This window comes from Equus quagga, chromosome 13, assembly GCF_021613505.1.
Source record: "Equus quagga isolate Etosha38 chromosome 13, UCLA_HA_Equagga_1.0, whole genome shotgun sequence".
Classification (NCBI taxonomy): domain Eukaryota; kingdom Metazoa; phylum Chordata; class Mammalia; order Perissodactyla; family Equidae; genus Equus; species Equus quagga.
In genome coordinates, this window is record NC_060279.1 from 8,345,663 (window position 1) to 8,366,408 (window position 20,746).

The 20,746-nt window shown below is 40.6% G+C and overlaps 1 protein-coding gene across 6 annotated transcripts in view; it reads left to right on the forward strand.

Moving 5' to 3' along the window:
• The window catches only part of DNM3 (dynamin 3), a 510,159-nt gene that overhangs the window by 463,702 nt on the left and 25,711 nt on the right, over window positions 1-20,746 (forward strand). For all 6 annotated transcript variants that reach the window (XM_046681889.1, XM_046681886.1, XM_046681888.1 and 3 more), the window contains 3 exons: window positions 8,407-8,571; window positions 16,093-16,319; window positions 16,886-17,122. In XM_046681889.1, coding sequence (XP_046537845.1) covers window positions 8,407-8,571; window positions 16,093-16,319; window positions 16,886-17,122 — 629 coding nt within the window. The remainder of the gene's footprint in view (window positions 1-8,406; window positions 8,572-16,092; window positions 16,320-16,885; window positions 17,123-20,746) is intronic.

Consider the following 20,746-nt stretch of genomic DNA (forward strand, 5'->3'; position numbering starts at 1 on the left):
CAGGGTAGCTGGCAGGCTGGAGACCAGGACAACTGTCGTTCCAGTTTGAATCCAAAAGCAGCCTGCCATAGAACCAGAAAGAGCTCATGTTGCAAATGAAGTCTGAAGGCAGTCTGCTGGAGAATTCCCTCTTGCTAGGGGAGGCCAGTCTTTTTTATCTATTTGTGCCTTCAACTGATTAGATACGGCCCACCCACAATATAGAGGGCAATCCACTTTACAGTAGTCTCCCCTTTTCTGCTGGGTATACATTCCAATACCTTCAGTGGATGCCTGAAACCAAGGATAGTACCAAATCCTATATAGCCACGTGCCACATAACAACCTTTCAGTCAACGACAGACCACATATACAACAGTGGTCCCATAAAATTAGGCCCATATAGCCTAGGTGTGTAGTGGGCTATACTATTTAGGTTTGTGTAAATACACTCTATGATGTTTGAACACCACCACAATTCTCAGAACATATCCCCATTCTTAAGCAACACATGACTATATATACTGTTTTTTCCTGTACATACCTGCCTATAATAAAGTTTAACTTATAAATTAGGCACAGTAAAAGATTAATAATGATACAGTCATACCTCAGAGATATTGCAGGTTAGGCTCCAGACCACCGCCATAAAGCGAATATTGCAATAAAGCAAGTCAAACAGATTTTTTTGTTTCCCAATGCATATAAAGTTTATGTTTACAATATACTGTAGTCTATTAAGTGTGCAATAGCATTGTCTAAAAAAACCCAGTCTATATACCTTAATTAAAAATACTTTATTGCTAAGAAATGTTAACCATCATCTGAGCCTTCAGCAAGTCGTAATCTTTTTACTGGTGGAGGGTCTTGTAAAAAATGCAATATCTGTGAAGTGCAATAAAGTGAAGTAACTAATAATAAAATAAAACAATTAATACACTAATAAAAGTAGATCTTAGCAACCTCAGCATACGATTTTTTTCTTTCCTTACTAAGTCAAGAACTTTCACCTCTCCACTTAAAGGAGGCTTCTCCTTTATGACTTTCTGGCTTCTCTTTGGCATATCCGAATTGCCAGCGACACCACTCTTGCGCTTTGGGACCATTATTAAGTAAAATAAGGGTTACTTGAGCACAAGCACTGCGATACTGTGACAGTCAATCTGATAACCTACAGCTACGAAGCGTCTAACGGGCAGGGAGCACATACAGCGTGGATGCGCTGGACAAAAGGATGATGCACATCCGGACGAGAGCGAGCGGGACAGCACGAGATTTCACCATGCTACTCAGAACAGCACACAATTTAAAACTTATGACTGTTTATTTCTGAATTTTCCATTTAACATTTTCGGACCATGGTTGACCGTGAGTGACTGAAACTGCGGAAATCGAAACCGCGGATAAGGGGGGACAACTGTACTCAAAGTCCACCGATTTAAATCTTAACCTCTTCCGAAAACACACTCACAGAAGCACCAGAATGATGTTTGTGCCAAATATCTGGGTACTCCAGGGCTCAGCTAAGTTGACACATAAAATTAACCATCACAGATTGTTTTTACGTTTAGCCTCAATTTTATCTGTTTCCATTTTCTGGAGATTTTTCTCTTTGGAAATATTTCAGTTCCTGTTTTGCTATTTTAAAGAAATGTCATGATTTTTTTTTCACTAAAAAGGAACTTTGTATCAGTTGATTCTAATCTCAGTTATTTTTAGGAAAAGGGTTTTCTTTATAGCAAAGCTAAATTTTAAACAAACACAGATATCTTTCCCAATAGTCAATACTTGAAAAATAATTTTGGCCCATTCAAAATTACTAATATTATCTAAAACCAAAAATGGTGGTGAGGGGAGTGGTTATTTTTAAAGGAACCATTTACATTGTTCTGTTTAGACCGTTTAATGTTTGTATGAAAAGTTGTTGTTTTATAGTAAGCAAACTCAGTTTATGAAGATTGAAATTCCCAAGAAGAAATATTCATAGTTTTAGAAAGAATTCCTAGTAAGATTGTTTAAATAGCAACGATCAATAATGTGTTTAAAATATTTGATATGGGAATCTTTTCTTATCTGTTATATAAAGTAATACGGGCCTTTAGATAGATTTAAAGTTAGATTGGAATTTTATAACTTCTAGGAGGACCTCAGGACAGAGTACGTAAGTTTTCTGATTTCTCTAAGAATTTTCCTATCCACACTTCTTTTTGCTAGTTGCAGATAAGAGCAAGTGTTTCAGTACATCCTAAATGCAAATGCAATGACTGTCAGTTATATGAAGGAAGTCCTCCCATCCCTTATTCCTCCAAGTCCTAGTTCTTCCTTGCTGTCACCATCCGAGTTATTTATTAGACTTATACATACACTGGCATCGACACAGGCATACGCTCTGTGAGGTAGCTATTGGGCTGAATGGGAGTTGAAAAAAAGATACAATGCTACATCAGAATTAAGATAGACCTGTTGTTGTTTTTAAGCAAGTATCTTTATAATCCTGGGGGTTTTTTTATGACTGTTTAACTCTGCATTAATTTTACATAGTTTTGTAATGTTTATTTTGATGCTATTTAGAGGTGAAAATAGACTAAAAGCTATAATAACAGAGAATAAAAAGGTAATAACAAGTAAAGGAGAAAAGTCAAGGAAGAATAAAAATGAAAAGGACATAAGCAGATGAAGCAGAGTCCTGCCTGCTAACTTAGGGTTCCCCACTGGCCAACCTGGGTCAGACTGGGCTCAGCCTTTCCTCCTATATGATGGGTGTTTCTTGGAGATTGGAGATACAAATCGATGCCCCCTTTGCTTCCCAGCATTTTGACTACAATCACGGCCTGAATCTGTAGGCACCCTCAGACAGAGTCACCAATATCTTTATACCAGTTGAAATGCAATCTGAATGCCACAGTTATTGATCCTGCCCAGGCGAAGAAGAGGCTCTACGTGGAGAACTCAGTTCTAGGAATCCGAGAGATCAGACTGTATAGCATCATCCCAGCTACCTGGAGCTCAGTCTCGGGTTTCTTCTGAAACAGAAACTCAATCCCTCAGGAAATGGCCTGGATTGGTTTTCTTCTTCATTTGTTCCACAACTTCATGAAGCTCCTGCCATATGTAGGGCACCTTGCTAAGCACTGGAGATAAAATCATGAACATGTTTCCTCAGTTCTGGTCTTTGAAATCACATCCAACCTAAGGAGACTTAAGGTCCATGTCGAGCGTTGCCATCCGTGAGACTCCCCTGAAGCCCGCCGTCCTTGGGCTCATGGGCATATCCGTTGACTCACTGACTTATCTCTCACCGTGTCCTCCCTGCCAGAGGATAGGCTCACAAGCAAGGCGTGTGTTTCAGACTTCCTCTGTATCTCTCATAGTCCACCCGAGACACTAAACAAATATTTGTTGAATTCATTAATGAAAGACCTCTCGCGAAGCACCAGACTACAGCCTAGATGACCCTCAAAGGCTTTCTGGAGCTTGTTTCTCCCAGCTTTTTACAAGTTTGGTTGCCTGTCTTTCCAGCTTCTGCAAATTGGAAGTGAATGACTGGGAGTGGAGAAAGGTTTTCAGTGAAACATTCTCCGTAATGTGGGGCTGGACAATTCAAAGCTACAGTGCCATGGTAACAGTATTTTCATAATGACGACCTGACTCACTAGGAAAAAGTTAAATAATATTTTTTACTCTTCGTTTAAGGTAGTGGAGAATTGCATAACAATAATAAGATGCTTCAAAAGGGGTGAACATTGGTTATCTGGAAAGATGACGTGTCAATCTATAGATTATCATCCAGTGCTCTCCATTGGTGAGAAGAGACGCAGCAACACCATTAGTTCTATACTATGTTTATGTACACATTATTGCCAGGGTACTGTGGACATCTATTATTCCACTTTTAAAGAGCCACAGTCACCAGCTTTATTTAGGTGGTTTCGATGGTCCTCAAAGAAGCCTATGACATATTAAATAAGAGATGTAAGAAAAGGAAAGGAAAGAGACAAAAACAAAACATAGGAAAAGCAGACATCCCAGTCAAGTCCAGAGCTTGTATAATGGGTGGTTTAAGGTATGGTTGGAATTATTTCTGATTCAACTGTTTCGTTCCCTCACCTGTTAAAGTATTGTCTTTAAAATCTTGTAAAACAGCCTGTTTCTTGAATACTGTGCAAATAGTTTCGTAAGAAAGTTCTATTAATTTTTTAAACATTTCACATTTGCAGTGCTGAGTTGTTATTTTTTGATTGCTTAATTTGCATTAGATTTCTCAAAAGCTATTTAGAAAAAAAATTGCAATAGGAAGGCCTGTCCATTATATCTTTTCAGAAGAAAGCTGGTTTTCACAATATTCTTCACATTTTGTAAACAGCATCAATGAATCTGCACATAAAAGGTTAAATGTTTGCAGACCACTCTTTTCTGCCTCGAAGATCAGAGACAAATTACTATTTTTATTTTACACTCCCTTGATGAGGATAATGATAAACAGCTGTCACTTCAGTGCTTAGCCTGCAAAGAATCCTGTTGCAATCCTATAATTTAAACAAAGAAAAAATACATAGTCATACACAGTATACAGGCAGACGAGAGCACGATAGAGAATTTGCTTAGAAGTGGGCTTAGAGAGAAGGGAGCGTTTGCGCTCTGCAATTTCTCAGTTAAAAGAAAAATTGCGTCTATGTACATCTTTCCCATCCATCTTAGACATATTAGAAGGGGCAATTACTGCCTTATTTCTTTCTAAAATCAGAAAAGAAATTAAATTTGCATTCTGAATTCTGTAATACCCCATCATGTCCATGGTATAATCAGAATAGTTAAGATTTGCAATGCGAACACATGTCTATTAGTATTTCCAAAAGCTGAAGAGAATTTCAAATTGTTTTACTGGTTATTCTGGAACACTTCTCTCTTTTTTTTAAACGTTGAGAATTAAACCGTTCGGTGTTCTTCATACACTCTGACACCTTGCTTATTAATTACATCTGGTTTCAAAAGTGAAAGTCAGTATCTTTTGCATATTCTGATATGCAAAAAGTAAAGCAAGGCTAAATGTTAAGAATAGTGTGAAGTGGGAAAAATCAGTGTTTCTAGGGGCCGGCCCCGTGACGTGGTGGTCGGGTTCAGCGTGCCGCACTTCGGCAGCGGGGGGTTACGGATTCAGATCTGGGCTCGCACCTACGTCACTCGTCAGCCATGCTGAGGTGACCCACATATAAAGTGGAGGAAGATTGGCACGGATGTTAGCTCAGGGCTAATCTTCCTCAAGCAAAAAAAAAAAAAAAAAAAAAAATGAGGAGGATTGGCAACAGATGTTAGCTCAGGGTGAATTTTCCTCAGCAAAAAAATCAAATCAGTGTTTCTATATGAAAACATAGATGGTGATATAATTTTCCTAGTATTTCATATTCCTAGAGTTTCTTTTAATAAATACTATTTATTCTGCTTTTCTCTTTTGGCTCAACCATTATTTTTTTACAAATATCAGTACTTCAATGACATCTTTTTCCTAGAAACCCTTTTTACTTTATTTTATCTGTGAAACTGACTTCATATATTATGGATGTTTCATTGTTTCATAATACCTCTTGATTTTTTTATACCTAAGGAAAAAAAGAAATTGTTTTAATATTGAATTCTTCTTACATTTACTGAACAAATTTCAGCTCTCAGAGCCTCAGCATACTCTTCTGTGGGGTGACAATAACAATGGTACCCACCTCCTAAGGTTGTGGTGTGGATCTTCTAGGTAAGGTACTTAGCACAGTACCTAGAACACAGTAGGTGCTCAGTAAATGTTTCTAGGAGAGGTAGTATGTAGATGCTGAAATGCTATCACCCCCTACTGTTAAATACAATAGCAAAATCCCAGTATATTTCAGATCAGAGAGACAAACTGAATTGTGTTGTATCTATTATGGAGGTTTATGTTGCTTTATACAAAAGATGTTTTCCTCTCAAAGCTGTAGGTCATCCGTTCTCATTTATATACCTAATTTCAAAATCATTTTATCATCTTAACCATTATCAAATAGTAGTGGATTCTAATTCATCACCTTGGAGTTTCTCTGGTCTCCAATTTCTCTAACGAGCAGGCATTCTTGGAGACCCTGAAATGCACTGGGGCAGCTTCCTTGATTTAGGTAAACACTTGTGTAGTGTTAACTGCTCCTCCTTCTCCTCCTTCTCCAGTGTAACAGGCTCTGTTCTAGGTGCTGAGAAGGGAGAGAGAAACAAGGCCCTGGAGCCTAAGAGGGGGAGAAGCATAAAACTAGGCTGGGTATTAAATAACAAAAGTGAGTACAAGACACAGATGAAGAACAGACGTGGGAGGGATAGAGAGTCGGAGGGCCATTGGGAGCTTGTCTAGAAGAGCTGATGGCGAAAGAGGCTTTGAAAGATGAAAGGTCTTCACAGGTGGGAGGAGAGGCTTCCAGGCAACCGGACCAGCTTGCAGAAAACATGGAGGTGTTTCCATAATGTGTGCTGAGATCAAGCAGCTCTCTCACTCTTATTCGGAAAGAAAAGAAGGAAACTAGCATTTATGGAGTGCCCATGAGGCCCTTGGCTAGGTCATTTCATATATCTTATTCAGCTTCCCTAAGTTTTCCAGGGAAGTGTGTCCCCATTTTAAAGATGGAGAAGCTGAGTCTCAGTTACATCAAGCAACTGAAGTGTGGCCATGCAGCCAGTACATGACAGACCTGAATTTGAACCTAAAGTTTTCGCTTTCAACTACAATACTCTTAAAACATCACAGTGACCACTGATTCTTAGAATTTGGGCTCAGCGTGGAGTACATTCACAGTGGTTTCTAATGCTCTGCAAAGAAGTTCGGGAACAGGTCTGATTTTTTCATTACCGCAGCTGACCGTCCTTCTGTCACCTGACCACTTTATGGTCTTAGCTTTTTTCCTATTTATCCCAGGTCCTACGGTGCTTATATCACAAATTAATAATAAAAATAAAGAACAACACAAGACTTGATTTAATTCTTTCTTTCAGTGACCAAAGACCATTTAAAAGGAAATGGTGTAAGGCAACAACTGTCATTTTTGACACTTCCAATCCTCTCCCTTGCTTTAGTAGCAGTAAGATGCCTCAAAAATGTCCTCCAGCTGTCACCCTGAAGCATGGGGTCATACTCTCAGGACTGGAAAATGGCTGCTGTCTTTTAGAGTGAGCACATATTTCAACATTTTTTTAACACGTTGGATGTTTCTGAGCAAGAGAAACCTATATAAATGATTAGAAGCAATTTCTATCTTTGTTGTTGATTTTGTGGCCTACAGATATGCCTTTCACACATGCATATTGATTCAGAGGAGAAGCTTGTCATTTACAGATCCATTTAAGCTTGTTAGCTCAGTGCCTTGCCTAGAACTGATTGCATGATTGAGAACCTGGCAGATCAAAGTAGGTACATTTCCAAAGAAAAGTACTTCATGTCCACATTGGAAGCAATAAATTATTTCCTTTTTTTTTTTTTTTGCATTCATAATTAAATCTTTCCAAATGCTAGAAAGTAGCCAGACCACTAACAATATTTGTATCATGTTCTGGGGCTTAGATGGTTCAACCTGACTTGAAATGGAGACCATTTGTTCTAAATTGATTTCAATGCCAAGCCAATAGGTCAGCCCTTAATGATGAAGATGCCATTCCAGCCCAGCCTCTGGTGGATAAGCCAAAATTAATTAACTCAAGTCCCATAGTATAGAAAACAGATGCTTCTCTCATGTTGCACAAATAAATTCTTTGTGTATAGATGTGTTCTGTTTTATTCAAAGAATAACAAGTTGGAAGTTAAAATTGTAGGTTTTTCACAATGGAGCCAGCCTTTGGTAGTGATGACAGAAGCATGCATTTACATAACAAATTCCAGCAAGTGCATGGAGAAATGAATTATCCTCTAGATCTCTTATTTTGGCTTCAGGCCAGGCCTGGGAGATTTAGTTTTAAGTCTGGGCTGATCCAAATGCTGATCCATTCCAGAACAGACCTAGGAGTTTTCCGGAACAACACCAAGGTTATTTCTAAGGTCTGGAATCCCTGGAGACACCTCCCAGAGGTTCACATCTGCAGCCTATGTTTGGATTCAGTTCTCTGGCCAGCTTGCAAATGGCTTAAGATTAGATTGTTCTCTGGAGGTATGTTGTTAAGTGCACTGTTTATCTGGATACTCATCTCAACATTCATTCAGAATTAGAATACTTGCTTTTCCTAGATTGTGGCAGGTGAAAAGTAGAATAATAACCGCATGCTTCTGATCTCTTTTCAGAATTAACGGATGTGCAATGAGATAAAGATTTTACCATCTAGTAGTGTAACGCCAAATACAGTAAATGGAAGTTGGTCATCTGATGATGTATGGTGTTTTTTTTTCTTCTGAACGAATGTGAAATAATCCATGTTTTCGTTCCTTTCTGTCAGACTGAAAGCGATGAGAATGGCCAAGCAGAAAACTTTTCGATGGACCCGCAACTGGAGAGGCAAGTGGAGACCATTCGCAACCTCGTAGACTCCTACATGTCTATTATCAACAAATGTATCCGAGATCTAATTCCAAAAACGATAATGCACCTTATGATCAATAATGTAAGTGATTGTAAACTGTCTCATTTTAACTTCTAACCCATCCTAGTGTGGAAATTGCTCCCATTTTCTTGAGTTTCTTTGTGTTATTTTCTGGATGGCTGAGATACCTATTATCCAGGTTCATCATTTTCCATTACAAGTGGTCAGTGACTGACCAGTGAAAGAAAATTTAGGAGAGAAAACATAAAACTTCGAGCTATGGTAATGTGGTATTCCCTGTTGGCTGTTTCCTTTAGAAGGGTGTGAATTAGCTTACATTAAAGTAAAGCAAAAATACCATAGCTATGGTCAGGGTAGAAATTAGTTGCAAAAACAGCAATAAAACCAGATGCCCTGGCTCCTAGACTTTAAGATTGAAGGCAAAAGATAGTGATTCTCTTCTACACACACATACACACATGCGTGGGAACACACACACATATATGTTATATGTTAATGTGACTTTTCACTTCTAAAACTACGGAATGCTATTTTAGCCTGGGAAAGGACTTTTTGCCCTATTTCCTTGGATACAAAGTCAGCCAAGTTTCCTTTTCTAAGGTAAGGATGATATAGCCACAAACCTCAAAATGTCCTACTGGACTAGCCATCGACTGATCTACATCCTATAGAATCTCTTCCTCCTCAAGGTTATTTTTATAGTAGTCAGGCTATGATACTTAAATCACGTGGGAGATTTGGTTCTTTAGGTGGCTACTTTATTAAAGTACAAATTACCACAAGTTATTTGAGAAATTATCTTTTAGATAAGATAGGTTATAACGGGGTGTTTTATAGCAGGCTTTTCTGAGACTTGAAAAGCTTTATTCCTAGTTATCTTCTAAGGACACCTTCTTACTTAAATCAATGATCTATTATGAGCATTTGCTTGGGACAAATAAAGATTACATGGCAAAGTACTGAAAAGAGCCCCACCTAGAAGTCGGGAGGAAGCTGGATGTTAAACCTGGTTCTGCAACAGACTGTTGACCCTAAGGCAAGTCACTTACCTTCTTTGCATCTATTTCCTCCATATGTAGAATGCTAATCATAGAAAAAGTACCTGGCTTAAGGATTTGTTCCAGAAAATAGTATATGTGGAAGGAATATAAAAAATATAATTGTAAGAAACTAATATGGCTACCTATCTAAGAACTCTAAATAGCCTTTATCTGTAACTCAAGATTCCTTTCAAAATTGTATTTCTAAATATGAAAATCCATTTGTTCTTCATGATCTATACCTTCCTTGACTGTAAGAAGCCCCCAGCACTCCTGTGAAGAGTCGTGTTTTTAACTAAGTCTATTTTCCTGCACATTTCGTGTATTCAGACAAGGTTAGTAGGATGCTTTGACATAGCAGCAGCAGGTAAGCACAATATTGGAAATTTGGAAACCATGAATTGTATTCTTCTGCTTGGTCAATGGCCTGCTGTGTGACCTGAAGCAAATCATTTGGCCCCTCTGAGCTGAAGTCAGTCACTTCTGAAACAGCAGGAAGAACACTGAGCTGCCTCACAGAAATGTCAGAGAACATAATTAATGGGACTATATGCCATTTTGAAAAATATAAAGTACTAAATAAATAGTCTGTGTATTTTTAAAATTACCCTCTTAACTTTACTTAAATGAGTTCAGGTTGTTTTGCCGTGGTATATCCAGGCACTTGCTTATTTAAACATTCTCCTGATTAAGCATCATTTATCTTTCACTGCTTTACCGAGAGTCATTAGTGCTGCCATCAGTTCAAACGCTGCTCTGCTCTGCACAGCGTTAAATCATCAGCACAGGAAGTCGCGCTTCCTGTCTATAGCTGTGAGGCGTAGCTTGACGCAAATTAGTTAAAAGGAAAAAAAAAGACCCTATTGCAAATCTATCCTACTTTCACCTTCTCAAGAAAAACATCCACACATCCACAAAGAAACGCGCGGGGTGAGCGCCCTCAGTCCTCTGGGTGTGCCTGCTTGCTTTCACGGCGACATGGCTGACAACCCCCCACCACACACACACACACACACACACACGGTGCTCCCCACGGAGGGGAGGCTCTGCGAGCTGTCTTGAGAGACCGAGTCATGAGGAAGGAGACTTAGTTAGGTCAAAGCTTGAAGCACAGACTTAATAGGAATACGGAGAAAGCAAAAACATCCTGTAAGGTTGGATTCTTATGAAATTACGGTTGCCTTTGTTTGAAATTTAACTGTTCATATCTACCAGAAAATAGTTTTCCATATCTAGGATGATAGCATTTCTTTGCGTATTATGTTATCTTCTTTTTTACTATATATGTAAAAAATACAGTTTTTATATATAACATATATATTTTAAAATTATGTATATAATTATGTATGCATATGTAAAAATAGAAATCTCTTTTTTTTAAACGTACTCATATTCTCGTGGCATCTTAACGTACAGGGCGTCAGAGCCCTTTCTGTGCTTTCTGAAGCACCCCGTCGAGTTCAAGGAACAGAGACACGACTGCACGGCTGTGTCGTGCCTGTGTGCTGATTTTTAGGTGCTTTACAGTGAAGAGATCTTCAAGCGAGGGAATTAATCATCAAATCACAACCAGAAAACGAATACTTTGACTCCTCATTCTAAATTCCATCCACTTAACCCTGCTGCTTTTATCAATGGCTTTGGGTGAAAAAGCTAGTTGTTCCTCCAGAACCGATAAATGCCTCACACGGGGTCCTCAGTTTGTGGACCATCACTGTGGAAAGCCGTGCTGCGGCCTCTCCTCTTTGATATGGGAACGGCGACTCTGCCGTCTGAAAAAGAATATGTTTCAGCCAACCTTCGTAAAGTTCAGAATTCGGTGGGCAGTTTCCTTTGAAAGTTTACATTAAGTGTTCTGCCACTCAAGCCTCCATATGGAATTGTTTAAGAAGTTTAAAGCCAGCAATAAATGCCTTGCCTCAGACATACTGTAAGCCTTTGTCTATTGAAATGCAGCAGCTGTTTCATTGCTTAAACATACCAGGTAACAGCGGCACAAAGAAATAGCAAGTTTATGACAGGCGGTCGTTCTGGCCGGGCTACAGTCAAAGAGCAGAGTTTTGTCCAGGACTTGAAAGTTAACACACACATGACACCCCATGGCAAGCACATTTTGATGGCTGCTTCTCTGTAGCTCACCCCCCCAGAAGCTCTCCATCAGAGAATCGAGAAAGTGGATCCAGCTTTATTCTAAAAGTGTGCCACTCACTTTGTTCCTCGTATTCAAACAAACCCAGATAATACAAAATAGCATGTAAAGTTTTTATGAAACTTTTTAAGAACCAAATATAAAACCCAGAGGCATTTCACACTTGGCGTGTGGCTGCAGCCTGAACCCCTGGACCCCTGGAGATCCACAGGCACTCTCCTTGCCCATTTGCGCTTTGGTGGAAAATTAATAACATGTGCCCTCGTTTCAAAACTTACTATGACTTACATGTGTACGAAGTAGTGTTCTTTTAAACGTTCATTATTTGAGGGGAAAGTACATCTTAAATACCAGAGCATTGATTTGTTTCCATGGGTCAAGAATTCAGCATCCTGCTCAAGAAACAGATCACGACCAGGACCCAGAAGCCCATTCTCGCTCCTGCACCTCCATCGCTCCCCGCCAAGGGTAACGCTCCTGAGTTCTTACACGAGGGATTGGTTCTGCCTGTCCTTGAACTTCGCAGTCCTCCAGGCCGTGCTTTTTTGTGTCTAACTTGTTTTGCTCGACGTTATGTTTGTGAGTCAAATGATTTTACTTTTTAAAGAAGGAAAACCTCGTTGGTCTCTAGCAGAGCTAAATCTCTGGGAAATGGAACGGAGGCTTAAGGAGAAATGAGAGAATTGTGAGATCTCAAAGAATCACACAGTTCTAACCAAGCCTCTCTCCAAAACTAAGCAAGTTTAAACTTCTCAATTAAATTTTCATATGCGTATTGCCGTGAATGAGAGCCATCACTGTGTTCCATTCTGTGACCCTCCCAGCTGGACACAAAGAGACTTTAAGGCAATGGTCTCCTTAGGCACTGAATTAATTGTATGAAAAGCCCAGAAATGTCTCTTTTATATATGAAGGCTTTAAAATGGTCGTAGTAATAAAGACAAAGGAGGTTTAAGGTGCAAAAATCTTACAGGTTGCTAGAGAAGGGTTAAAGCAGCAAGCGAGGAAAACATGTGGAACGTTTTTAATGACCTCGCATTCCTTTACACTGAGCAGAACGACACGGCGCAGTAATGCCTGTTTATCCAGCCTGCAGAGTTTGAACTGGAAGGAGGTTTGGTGTGTGAGAATTTTTTTGTGAACCCTACAAAGATGTATAGGTTCTAAGGTGTTCTAATTAAAAGCATAAATGTTATTTCAAATCTCACATCCAAGTGTAATTAGGTATTTTCTAAATGCTATCATCTAAAAGGGATCCACTTGGCCTCTAATTGTCCTGCAGAATCCTTGATTTAAATATTTGTACCGCTCACATACAGACTGCTCAGAAAGTCCCCAAAGTGTCTGGAAACTCCCCGAAGTGCCCCTACCTTTGTTCCAGTAGCATCACAAAGCTAGGTTAGCAGGAAGAGAACAGTCTTGGAAAAATTTTGCTTAAGTGCAAAATAAAATGTTAGCCCATGCTCTGTATTGAACTGTGTCACTTGCTGCCTGCACCATTGCAATGGCTTCCTCTTTGTTCCTCTGCCTCCACATACCTAATGCCAGGTTAGCCTCTATACTGTAACAACAACAGCTTTTGTTTCTGGAGCGCTAACCAAACGCTAGGCATCGTGCTAGGCAATTTATATTCATTCTTTCACTTAATCCTCACAACAGCTCCTGAGGCAGCTACAACCATTATTGTCACTGTACACTCCAGGAACCTGAGACTCAAAGAGGCTGAGTTCTTTGCCCAAGAACAGTAAGTGTTGGAGTCAGCTCAAACTCAGAGTTCAAACTCAGAGCTGTCGATTCCAAAGCTACGTTCTTAACCACTGTGCCGTACTGCCGTTTGCTCTCGTGCTAATGATACTCACGTTCTTTTAGAACATTGCCAAATCTTTCGGAGAGTGGCAAGTTTAGTGTGTAACATTTTGCTCTGGAAGAGTTGATTCACGGCAGATCTTTGATCAGAATGCTCAAACAGGCCTTCTTATTTTACTTTGTGGTTTGTTTGACAGTTGCTTCTTAATTCAGATCTGCTTTAAATCTATTCTTGGAAGGATCTTCTTTTAAATTGTGTTTAATAGATTCTAAGTGATACTCCAGTAAGATGTAAAGCTTCAAAAGAGCTTAACCCAGCAGACGGTCAATGCCAGCCAGGAAAGGCGTCTGGTTTGACGTCTGGACTTAACACCACCTATCCAAGTGCACACACACGCCCAACGGTGGAAGATTTGTGCAAATGTGCGTGACTCCTTGGGTACCTGCAAGTGTGTTTAGAAGTAAATAAATCTTCAAGGAGGGGAATGAAATATTCTTTAAGCCAAATTTACTGTCTTTCCTCCAAATCTGACTTGCCTTCTTGACTTCTGATGTCCTGTGTCCCCACTCACCCAAACCTCAGTGCTTGAGGTGTTTTTGCTCCTTTCTTCCTTGCCCTTCATGTGAAAACAGCACCAAGTCGGGGCGGTTTATCCTTTATAATGTCATTTATATATGCCCGCCTTTTCTATTCCACTGCAAACTTGGTAAATTGAACCCTTATCATCTCATAAATGATCTACAGTAGTCTTCTAACAGATTTCTTTATCTCCACTACCACCCTTCCAAATTCTTGTCCCGTCACAGCCCGATTAACTTTCTTAAAACTCTCTTTTATTGTTTCACTTGCTTAAAAGCCTTCCATGGCTCCCCATTGCCAAATGGATAATGTTCAAACACTTTTCCTTGGCATTCAAGGCCTTCACATCTGGCCCCAGGTTACCTGGCCAAATTTACCTTCCACAACAATTACACATAAATCTACTCTACCGGACAGTTGCCTGACTACATCTTGTATATTAGATTACTTCCTTGTTTGAGTCATTCTTGGTTTCGAAAATATGTGCAGAGAATACTTTTTATTTCACCACAGTGAAGCTATGATTGAGCTGAATTTTCTGATGAGAGGAATTATTTACATGTTTTGGTACCTTCAAAAAATCATGAAGCTGTGTGTTTTAGACTCTTGTCCTCTCCTGAGTTACAAATTTATCTACAACCCAGGAGTTCTGAGCATCTGACAGGTATTCTGTTGCCTTTGGCCTTTCTTAGAGGTATCCAGTGACTCCAGATAAGTGTTGGGTTTCTCTTTTAACAAAGAAACTGAAAAGCCCAAGTTGGTTTATTTTTCTAGGCTCGTTAGTTGGCATACTTGCTGTGCCACTCTAAAATAATATTACTTAAACACAAATTGTCTTTTCTAAGCCCCCTAAAAAGTGGGGTAATGGAGTACTGGAAAGAGTGCTGGCTTCAAGTCAGAAGATTTGGGGTTCAACTTAAGGCTGTGTGACTTTGAGCAAATTACCTAAACTCTCTGAACTTCAGTATCTTCATCTATAAAATCGGGATAATAATACATGTTTCCTAAGTATTTGGTGAGAATTAAGTCAGATAGCTTGTGAAAACACTTGGAACATAGAATATTTAATTGATTCTCACATTCACTTTTTTCACTTTTAGTATTTCTGACATGATGCATGTTATACTCAATGGCATCTTGGCATTCTGTCATAGTTTAATTGATGATGCTTTTTCCTTTCTTAGTGGCACATAAGATAGGGGTCTGTCTTGAAATCCATGTTGCCTTAGATGTGATGAAATATGGCAGTGGATGCTCTCTCCATCAGTGCTGTGCAACACATGCATCCACTCCATTCTCATCCTGCTACAAAACGCCCCTCCCTGAAGGCTTATACATATTGTTCATACTTCAGTTTGTTTCTGTATATCTGTTGACTATGGAACCTCACATCAGTCCTCATCACTGTTAAATAGCTTCTTTTGTAAATTTCTAGACAGCAGAGAGTGTATCACTCTTTTTTGTAAATCAACTTGCATAACTATATAAGGTTCTGTATTTAATAAATATTCACTTATTGAAGCTAATTCCTTTTGAGATGATGTTGAAATCTGGGGTCTTGATAGTATCGCAGCGATTTTGGTAAAAGCTAGGTCAAGGAATGGGTAACTTGTGTTGTTGCATGGGTCTCTTTACCTCATGGTTTCCTGTTGAAAATATTGCTGCTTACCTCCTGGTACCTTCCCTTGTCTCCAAGCCAAGCAGCCTCAGACATCATGGAAATGCTTGCACAGCCAACAGGCCCTGTTCTGGCGAGGGCAGGGTTTGGCCCTCTTTTCAACTAATCTTTGTCTTCCTTTAGTGTCAACAGCCGTAAGACAGAGGGGAAAACTGTTACTGGTACCAGTACTGAGGGTTGGGGCATACTAAAGAAAAGAGCAAACAGATACGTGATGCATCCTTTTCCCAGAGTGGACTTCTGTGGACTTTGTCCACAGGCTCTGAGCCAGTTTATCATTCGATTGCTCATTCATTCCCATTTTTACTTTTCTGTGGTGACCTTACAGGTTAAAGATTTCATCAATTCAGAGCTCCTAGCACAGTTATATTCTTCAGAGGACCAAAATACTCTGATGGAGGAATCTGCTGAGCAGGCTCAGCGCCGGGACGAGATGCTTCGAATGTACCAGGCCCTTAAAGAAGCCCTTGTGATCATTGGCGACATCAACACCGCCACTACGTTCACCCCAGCGCCGCCACCGGTGGACGACTCCTGGATACAGCACTCCCGCAGGTAGGAAGTCAGCCCCTCACCCGAGGCCTGCCAGGCTTGTCCAGGATCATTTCCCGAGCACACTTCCCTAAACCAATATGAATGCAAAGAAAAAAGAGGAAAAACGAGACAAGCTCAGGAGTGAGAGAGTCAGACACCCCAACTCCCTTCAAAAACAAGCATGATATACCCTTCCACTGGAACGTTATACAGCCAGGAAAAAGAGTAAGGTCTTTAAGGCACTGAAAGGATAGTCAAGTTAATGTGAAGCTTAAAAAAAAAGTTGTAGAACGTTGTGTTCTATTATGTACAGAGAAGGAATTGAGAGAGAGAGAGAAAATATTGTAGAATATAGTTAAAAGGATGCGCAGGAAGCTATTGGTTGTCTCCACAGAGGAAAGGGGTCGGGGAGGGAAACTTCGTTTTCATCACATCCTTTTGTACTTTTTAACATTTGAAACATGTATCTGAGTTACCCAGTCAAAAAATAATTTTTTAAAGAGCAGTCAGGAAGTCATGAAATCTTTCTGGAAGGATGACCTCAACAGGAAGGAGGAGTGGGCAACCTGCTGTCGTCTCTTCCTCAGGTCGCCCCCTCCCAGCCCCACCACCCAGCGGAGGCCGACGCTCAGCGCCCCGCTCGCTCGGCCCACGGCCGGCCGAGGGCCCGCGCCCGCCATCCCCTCCCCGGGGCCCCACTCGGGGGCGCCCCCGGTCCCCTTCCGGCCCGGCCCGTTGCCTCCTTTCCCCAGCGCCAGCGACGCGCTCGGAGCGCCGCCGCAGGTCCCGTCCCGGCCCACGCGGGCCCCGCCCAGCGTCCCCAGGTGAGTGGTCTGCGCGCCGCGGACACGCGGGATGCTCTTCGGTTCTCTTCTCAGAGCATGGCAGACAAAATTTATTTGAAAAAGAAAATTGCAAACATATTCTCCTACACGTTTGCAGTTTTCACCCAGGAGGGTGATCGTGGGGGAATTGCTGAGCCTGCTGCACCATTTAAAAACCAATACGTGGTCTAAGCCTCTCCTTTATCAACTTGGCACAAACTAAATGGGACCAAAGAAAACTGGGTCCAAATGAATGATAATTTGGCATCTGTTTGTAGAATGTGACAGAGAGCTCTGAAAGGAAAGAGCCGTGGCTGGGCTGTTGCAAGCTGTGTGTTCCCTAGGTCAGGAGAGAATCACCAGCTGAGGCCTCACTTTGTCCATTACCAGAGGAGTTCTAGAAAACCACGGACTTCAAGGAATGTTGTCCATCTGCCCTCTGAACTATGACCCTTAAACGCAATATTTTAACTTTAATGTAGGCTGAGGAAAAATCTGACTGATTAATCTGCCATTGCTTTTGTAAAAACCATGCATAGAAATTTTAACATAGCCATCATGATTGCTGTGTGCAGTCACTAAACATGAATGAGACAGAACACTGTACGTTGGAAGAATACATTTTGGCATTTGTAAGCAGATTTTCAGGCTTAACTGTGAAATGAAATAGCTAATAAATAAGTGGAACTTGAAACTCATATAGTTGAAGGTGTAGTCTCACCTTCATACATTTGCAGTCAAAATATGTACAATGTGCATAATTAGAGATTTTGAAAATAGAAGGAATTAGGAGTTTTTCCTCAACATCAGGAATTTTAAAAAGAAAGAAGATTAGCCCATTCAGAAAGCTAATTTTTTAAAAATTCAATTCAGAGGGTTAAAATATTTGTATACTCCGTGAAGGAAAACCTTGCTATATACATGAACCATAAAAAGAGAAGCGACTTCTGCCCCCCATGAGGCCTGAGTCCCCTCAGCCTCTGATCACAGAGCTTACATTGGTGTTGATCTTCAGGCTGTCGGGTGTAATGACGAGAAGAAGGGGCATCTTAGGCTTGTAAGCGAGGGATGTAGTAGGAATAGCGGGGTGTGAAATTAGAAGATCTGGTTTGCCACAGACCTCGGGCAACTCAGTTAACTCTGAGCCAGGAGTTCCTCATCTGTGAAACAGGGACAAATTCAGCAAGGCCATTGCCCAAATCATTAGAGATGAAGTATTTGGGAGAATCTGATAAACTGTAAAGCACTGTGGTTGTTGCTGTTATCATCATTTTGGTCCTAATCAAACAGGACATATGTACTTTCAAATCTATTTTTTCTATATTTTCTAAAGAAATCTATATTTTTTCTCTAAACTCAGTAGGTTTGGCTTATCATTTAGTTGTAACTAAATTTGAGCTAAATTTCTAGTAATAATAGTAAAAACAGAAGCTCATATTTATTGTGCTCTCAGTGTACCTGAGGCACTGTCCTAAGGGCTTTGCAGGTACATTTTTGTTTAATACTCACTACAACCCAATAGGATAGGATATCATCTGTTTTACAGACGAGGCCCAGAGGTTAAGCAACTTGCCCAAGGCTGCTCGACTAGGCCCTAATGGGGCTGGACTTTAATCTCAAGCAGCCTGACTAGAGAGCCCCGCCTCCCAGCCACGATACCATGGTTTCTCAACCTCGGCGCTATTGACATTTTTGTTGTGGGGGACTGTCCTGTGCATTTTAGGATGTTTGCCAGCATCCTGGCCTCTACGTACTGGATGTCAGTTGCAATCTCCCAGTCATGACCACTAAAAATGTCTCTAGACATTGCCAGTGTTGGGGGGAAGGCATAAAACCCCCCTCCCCTTGAGAACCATGGCACCACAGTAGAAAAAAGACTTTTCCTTCCGTGTAAAAAAATATAAGTATTGGCATTGAGCCTCACTACAAGCAAGAGTAAATTATTGTTTTAGGAGACCTCAGATTGACTGGGAAAGTGTCTGCCATTGTGCCAGGAAGGTATGGAGGCCATTGAGGGAGGGGTGTTGGGAGTGGGAAGGCGGGAGTCCCATCCAGGAGTCTTGAAGTTGGCTATTTTGTCTGTTTAGCTCTAAGAAGGAACCAGAGTAACTTGGTGGTGCCTGTCCTCGGGAATGAACATGCATGTCTTGCCTGCTCGCTTGGCTGCTTTTCCTCTTGGTTTCAGATAAGCTGGCTTGCCAGTCCCCTTCAGAGAAATCAACTGTTGAATGATAAACTGGTTTGTTAAGCGGGGTGGAGTCGCCCTGGGTATCTGCCAGCAGGCGCATAGAAGGTAGCCGGGCAGGAATCGGTAGCCCACACTGGACAAGGGGAGCCACCAGGTGTAATGCGCCTGCACTTTATAAGACAACAGTTGTGTTCTTCAAAATTTCTAGAATATTCTCAAGGTCCAGACCCAGACTTAACTTGATCTAGCCTTGCAAAGAGTCTCAAATGTAAAACAGAAATGAGAAATCAGAGTAAAAGAGTAAAGTTGGTTGTTTTGTGCTGAGCCTTCAACTTTCAGGGCCAGTTCAGCACATTGGGAGGGAAATCCGTCTGGGGGGAGGGGGTGTCACCTGAGAGAGAGCAAGAAAGACTCTGTCAGGATCCTTATGCCTATTAAAGTTTAGCTTTAGATGGAGAATTCTGACCACATAAAGTCTGTTTTCAATAAAAGCCAGAGCAGGAATCCTACCAAATGCAAGCCAGAAATGAATGGGGTTTAAGATTTCAAAAAAAAGAAAGAAAGAGAAAAAGAGAGAGAGACAAAAAAGAAAGGAAGGAAGAAAGAGTTGAGAGCAGCTCTTACTGAAACTTCACCTTGTTCTATTTATTTATATATTCTCTTTTCCTCCATGATTTGCCTACATTTTCTCTATTAAGAACTAAAAAAAGTTGAAATGCCATTATCCATCATCTCCAGGAAAACAACTCTTAGCTTTCTGAGAAGGAAGTTTGATTTTTTTTTTTTTTTCAGTTCTTTGCTTGCTTAAGGGCCCTTTCTCCTCTTTTATCTGAAACCAGAAACTCATAACGTGACAAGACAGCCCAAGCAATGTCCTGCCGGCTCCCTGTTGGGCTTTAGTATTACAAAGGCAATAACTGAACTTTTAGACGCAAAGATTCTGCCATTCGGCCTGTGCCTGTGTGTAGTTTTCTTCTAGATAATTCGCAACTTCATTAGCAGGTTAACGATTTTGACTTTTCAGAGCACATATACTTTTATTTTGACCCTATTAAAATGTAACGCAAGCACACTCGCAATTATACAGAAACCATGAGTGTTCTGCTTTTTTAAAAAAATTATTATATCTTTCCATTCCAATGTAAAGGAAGAGGAAGGAGAGAGGCTGGTGGAGTCATTTTTGGCCGAGCTTCTCTCAGCTGCTCAAGCTGTTCTGGTTTATGCGCAAAAAGCCTTTCAGAGAGGGAGCTGGAAATAGTGCAAACTGCATGCCTGTTTTAATTAATTCCACCTGAACTAGGGGAGCATCTCTATCCCACAGAGACTCACCAGTAGGGATGCTTCTGTCATTAGTAAGCTGAGTGTACACAAGTCTGATCTGTGGAAGATTTTCTGTTGCCAGAATATTTGGATTGCCCCCTCCCCTGTCACCCCCA